The sequence below is a fragment of the Pelmatolapia mariae genome, linkage group LG23, assembly GCF_036321145.2.
Source record: "Pelmatolapia mariae isolate MD_Pm_ZW linkage group LG23, Pm_UMD_F_2, whole genome shotgun sequence".
Classification (NCBI taxonomy): domain Eukaryota; kingdom Metazoa; phylum Chordata; class Actinopteri; order Cichliformes; family Cichlidae; genus Pelmatolapia; species Pelmatolapia mariae.
In genome coordinates, this window is record NC_086246.1 from 20,775,001 (window position 1) to 20,781,079 (window position 6,079).

Genomic DNA, 6,079 nt, shown 5'->3' on the forward strand with positions numbered 1-6,079 from the left:
ACGCAAATAGTAATTATAAAAGTGCCACGACTGTGTCAGCAGTTGTGTGGTGTTATGAGGAAGGACCTAAAATGCTGACACTGGCAATGATGCGAGGGAGCTTTATTGTAGAAGGTGAAAACAACAAAAGCGAGGACAGAACTAAACATAAACCTAAACTGGGAAAACTAGTAACAAACAAAACCTGGAACCATAACTCACAGAATGACATGCAGGGGGAAACATATGGAGGTTACACAGGGGATGATGAGCGAAGATGACACAGAGAATGAAGAACAGAGAGACGCGGAGATTTACCAAATAACACAGACAGAGCGACAAAGAACACAGGCAGGCACACACCATAAATACACACAAGGTAATGAGGGAATGACACACCAGAGGAGGACACAGCTGAACCTAACTAGACACGAGAGACACAGACCGTCAAAGTAAAACAGGAAATTCACAGACTCTTTTACAAACACAAACTCAGAGACACGAACAGAGCACCGAGGGAGGACACAGGTAGGGATAACAAAACACTAAACACAAGAACCAAAACTCTAAGAACAAGAAAACAAGACTTAACCTGAAAAATAAGATTATACTAATATTAAACACAAAACGCTGTGTCAGCGACCCAGGATCATGACAAAAAGAGAGGCAATTTAAACACATTGATACTATAGAAATTTATTTTCCTAGATAATTACATTACCTTAGTTTTTCGAGCATACAGTGAGGACTCTGCAGTCCAGACAGCAATTTCTCCTCTAAATCAGTGAGGTTGTTGTTACTCAGGTCCAGCTGCCTAAGACTGGAGGACTGGGAGCTGAGAACTGAAGACAGAGCTTCACAGCTTCTTGCTGAAAAGTTACAGCCATTCATCCTGAACAGACAATAATAAACAAGGAGACAGATGAAAATCCTCTTCAAAACAGTTTATGTATACAGGCTCTGGTTTCCTTTAAAAAAAAAATTAAATGTTAATGCATTTATTTTTAGGATATATCAATATTCAAGTTTCTAAAGATTGAGGGGGAACTGATATAACAACACTGATGGATTTTTGAAACAAAAGATAAATGTGTCATAATGAATATGGTTAAAAAGAACTCAGTCTCTTTATGCTGTTTTAAGACTTTTAAGATAAGAGTTCAAGTTCATTCGATTCAGAATGAACTGGTGTGTTTAGGCTTTATCTCAGACCTTGGACAGAACCTCTTTCTACGTATTGTCAATTCCTGAGATTTTAAATAGCTTAAATTGAAAGCTCCAGTCAAAATCTTTAAGCTGAAGAAAAACACAGTTTAGAGATGTAGCTCAGTTAATTCACAAATTAATTCAAAAATGACTTTGTTTTCAGAGAAATGTTTTTGGTAAAAATATCCAGTATATACAATAAAAATCTTAAGTAGCACATGGCAGCAGAAGATATCCAGTATTTAATATTCATATATGGAAACAACAGCCTGCTGACTTTGACAACTTATTTTCCAACAGCTACTTGTTACAAATCATTGTTATGCTTGTGAATTTTTAATGATTGTTGCCTCCTCTTAAAATGAATATGTAAATCTACTGTATCTGTGGACTTACAGAGCTTTGCTGGAGGCTTCGACCACTGGCAGGAGCCTCAGAAGAGCCTCCTCTGAAGCAGAATATTTATTCAGGTCAAACACCTCCAGATTTTCTTCTGATGACAATAAGAAGAAGACCAGAGCTGCCCACTGAGCAGGAGAAAGAGAATATCTGGAGAGATTTCCTGATCTCATGTAGTGTTTAATGTCCTCCACTAGAGATTGATCTTTTAATTCATTAAGACAATGGAACAGGTTGATGTTTTTCTCTGCAGACAGATTGTTACTGATATTCTCCTTGATGTACTGGACTGTTTCCTGATTGATCTTTAGGCTGCTTTCTGTCTTTGTCAACAAGCCTTGTAGGAGAGTCTGATTGGTCTGCACTGAAAGACCCAGGAGGAAGCGGAGGAACAAGTCCAGGTGTCCATTTGAACTCTGTAAGGCCTTGTTCACAGCACTCTTGTAAAAGTGTGTCTCTCCAGATTCTGTTGTTTCAGACGTCTGGCAGGTTGTTTGTTGATCTTCCAACAAGTTGACTCCAGAGTTGATGAAGGTCAGATGGACGTAAAGAGCAGCCAAAAACTCCTGAATACTTAGATGCACAAAGCAAAACACCCTGTCCTGGTACAGTCCTCTCTCTTCTTTAAAGATCTGTGTGAACACTCCTGAGTACACTGAGGCTTCTCTGATATCGATGCCAAACTCTGTCAGGTCTGATTCGTAGAAGATCAGGTTTCCTTTCTGCAACTGGTGGAAACCAAGTTTTCCCAGAGACTCAATCATCTTCCTGCTCTCTGGACTCCAGTTTGGATCTGTCCCAGCTCCTCCATCATACTTGACCTCCTTCACTTTGGCCTGAACCACCAGGAAGTGGATGTACATCTCAGTCAGGGTCTTGGGCAACTCTCTTCCTTCCCCATTTTTCAGCATATTCTCCAGAACCGTAGCGGTGATCCAGCAGAAGACTGGGATGTGGCACATGATGTTGAGGCAACGTGATTTCTTCACATAGGAGATTATCTGTTTGGCCTGCGTCTTATCTCGGAATCTCTTCCAGACGTAGGCCTCCTTCTGTGGGTCAGTGAACCCTCTAACCTCTGTCACCATGTCAACACACTCAGGAGGGATCTCATTGGCTGCTGCAGGCCGTGTGGTTATCCAGAGGTGAGCAGAGGGAAGTAGGTTCCCCCTAATGAGGTTTGTCAGTAGCACATCCACTGAGGTGGACTTTCTAGGGTCAGTTAGGATCTCAGTATTGTGGAAGTCCAGAGGAAGTCGACACTCGTCCAGACCATCGAAGATGAATATAACCTGGAAGTCTTCAAATCTGCAGATTCCTGCTTTTTTGGTTTCTGTGAAGAAATGATGAACAAGGCCCACCAAGCTGAACTTTTCTTCTTTCAGAACATTTAGCTCTCTGAAAGTGATTGGAAATGTGAATTTGATGTCCTGATTGGCTTTATCTTCTGCCCAGTCCAGAGTGAACTTCTGAGTCAAGACTGTTTTCCCAATGCCAGCAACTCCTTTTGTTAACACTGTTCTGATTGGTGTATCTCTTTGAGATGAACCTTTAAAGATGTCTTCTTGTCTGATTGTTTTTTCTGATCTGCCTGGTTTCCGGGATACTGTTTCAATCTGTATGACCTCATGTTCATCGCTGACCTCTACAGTCTCTCCCTCTGTGATGTAAAGGTCTGTGTAGATCTCATTCAGATAGACTGGGTTTCCTGGTTTAGTAATCCCCTCAAGCACATGCTGGAACTTTTTCTTCAGATTAGATTTAAGTTTACGCTGACTAAGTTGAACAGGAGTTTCTAAACAACAAAACACAAAGGATCATTAAATATATTTTTCAGTAACTATTCCAACATTTCATTAGCATAAACGGTGAGTGTTTAAATACATGCTGGCCTGTCTCTGGAGACATTAATTAATATTCCGTTTATGAAGCAGCTTAAATCCTCTTACTATTCTGTAGACAGTCAGCCAGCTCATCGTGGTTCATTCTCCTCAGGAAGTTCATTGTGATCTTCAGAAATGCCTTTCTGTTGCTCCTCTGCACTTCATCCTTACTCTCCAACACATCTTGATCCACACTCTGATTCTCTAAGTATGCTCGGTAATTTGACCTCAGAAACTTCTGGATGGCCTTCAGTTCATCCTTCACAAAAGTCACCATGTTTTCCTCCAGCATCTGGAACAAAAAGACAAAATGAACATTTAATTCAAACCAGTAGGACACAACATGTGAATCATGTGACAATCTAAAGTCCTGGAGGTCTAAACATAGCAGCGATCACACTCTGGGTATCTGAAAAGTGTCTTTGTACATGTACACACCACAAATATGGAGTCAAGCTGTGTTTGATGCTCCTTGGCAGATGGACAACTGGAAACCTCAGAGCTCTCCCAAAGTCTGTGGAAAAAACATAATGTTTAAGAAAACCTAAAGACTCAAATCCAAACACAAAACAGGTGAACGAAAAGTCTAAATTTCTCTAGTCATAAGATGAGGTGGAAAGCTGATAGCTGATAGAACATTACAAGATTGGCAAATAGTACATCTATCAGGAACGTGCTGATAGATGTACAGCACATCCCCGTTCACACACCCCCGTTCTCTGTTGCCTGTTGGGGCGGGGGGGCTGGGAGGAGGAGTTGGCCATCCGATTGGGGTCTGGAATGTGGGGCCTCCCTGCTGCTGCAGAGTCAGGGCGGTCTGCTTCTCTCCACCCCAGGGAAAAGGGTAACACTACCTGGGTCTGGGTGCAGTTTCCCCCTCCAAGGGCAAGGGTGCCTAGACCTGGGGTATAGAGTACGCTTGGGGAGTGTGATTGTGTGTACAGTGTCTATTTTATGTCTGTCTCCATGTTGGGTGAGAGGCCGATCTCCCCCCACCACTCCCCCTGCCAGTGGCAGACGCCTTTAGACATCGGTGCATTGGTGGTTCTCTGTGTCCGGGGATGGGCGCCCAGGTACCCACCGGCTCACTCCTGGTGGCTGCTTGTCGGGGCCTGGAGCCTAAGGCTCGCTTGGGCTCCTTCGGGGGTGGGGTGCCCTCGGCCTCTCCGCCTGGGGCTTGGTCACTCTGGCACAGCTGGCTGCCGGCGGAGCTCACAGGCACGTCACTGCAACCCCCCCTGACTTCTGCTCGGCGGCTGCTGAGCGACCCCTCATCTGGGGCTGTCCTCAGCTCTTTCCGGGATAGTGGCACGGTTTCCCCTCTTCCTTGGTCTCCTTTGCTCTTGGGGCCTCTGGATGTCTGGAGCCTTGATCTCCTCCATACCTGCTTCATGCCCAGGAGGACGGGGCTGTGGCTCCCCACACCCTCTAGCAGATCATTACATGAAGGAACCTTTTAAATACAAGCGCGCTCATGCTCACAGGTGTACACACGGGTGCTCACACAAACAAACTACACCCTTTTTGGCTGCTACCTCAAAGCACACTGTGCGCTGTCGATCTTACGTGCTGCACAATAATATTTAATATTTAGTATTTACTGTTATATTCACATAGATCATCGCGATGATGTTGTTTATTATATTGCTCTCTTTTTCTTTGCTTGTTTTCTCTTTTTTCTTTCTCAACAGATGATCCAGGTGATTGATATATGTATTTTTTGTCTGTTTGTTTTGTTGGTTTTTGGTTTTTGCCCTTTATCACCGTCCCTCTTCCCCGCTCTTTTTCTTTCCCTCTTTCTTTCTCCCTTTTCTTTTCCCCAGTCAAGTCTGTCCCGTGTTCAGCAAATGAAAATAAAATAAACAATAAAAGCAAAGGTGAATCAAATAGACCAATACGGCAAGGCTGGAATGGTCCATTTGGTAAAGTAAATCCGTTGGGAATCTTTCTTTGCCTTTAGACAACAATTCTGATGGCAAAAGAACCAAATGGGACAGGCAAAAAAAAAAGAAAAAAAAAAGGAATGTGCTGATAAAATTCTTCAGCTGAGATTAGTACAAGATTGGTAAAGAGTACAGCTTTCATGAATCTACTGATAAAATTCTCTAGCTTAGTCACTTCTGAGAAAGCATCTGATGTTTAAAAATACTGACTTACAAGTGAAACTTTGGAACTTATAAATACTTTCCTTCCATGAGCAGGTTGTTCATGTTCAAAGTTATTAGGTTCATTCATAGACAAATCACTCTTCATGGACAAACAGATAGGTTCAGGACAGTCTGCTGTCTCTTGCTGCATCCTGAAACAAATGGATAGCAATGAAAGAGTTTGAAAAAAAGAAAAAAGTTTATTCATGTAGCATTCACAGTTAAACATAAAAGCACCAAATGATACTGAAATATAATAAACAAAAATATAAAAGAAATGTTTCTTCTAACGGAATGTACATTTTCAGCATGTCACTAAAATCAAAGGTATGTTAAAATCAGTAATCCACCTCCTCCTCCTCAAGTACTATGGCTGCCTTTCCACCTCCTCCACCTCAACTGTGGCCTCAGGAGCGCCCACTGCCCAACCCTAAACCATTTTCTGGTGAGTTAGAGAAGTGTGGA

At 42.6% G+C, this 6,079-nt stretch overlaps 1 protein-coding gene across 1 annotated transcript in view; it reads right to left on the reverse strand.

Annotated features, from left to right (window-relative positions):
• The window catches only part of LOC134620895 (NLR family CARD domain-containing protein 3-like), an 8,941-nt gene extending 4,978 nt beyond the window's left edge, over positions 1 to 3,963 (reverse strand). The window contains exons 1-4 of the mRNA XM_063467238.1: positions 3,906 to 3,963; positions 3,534 to 3,759; positions 1,582 to 3,379; positions 701 to 871 (exon numbers count right to left, since the gene is read on the reverse strand). Coding sequence (XP_063323308.1) covers positions 701 to 871; positions 1,582 to 3,379; positions 3,534 to 3,759 — 2,195 coding nt within the window. The 5' untranslated portion in view covers positions 3,906 to 3,963. The remainder of the gene's footprint in view (positions 1 to 700; positions 872 to 1,581; positions 3,380 to 3,533; positions 3,760 to 3,905) is intronic.
• Positions 3,964 to 6,079: the final 2,116 nt, after the last annotated feature.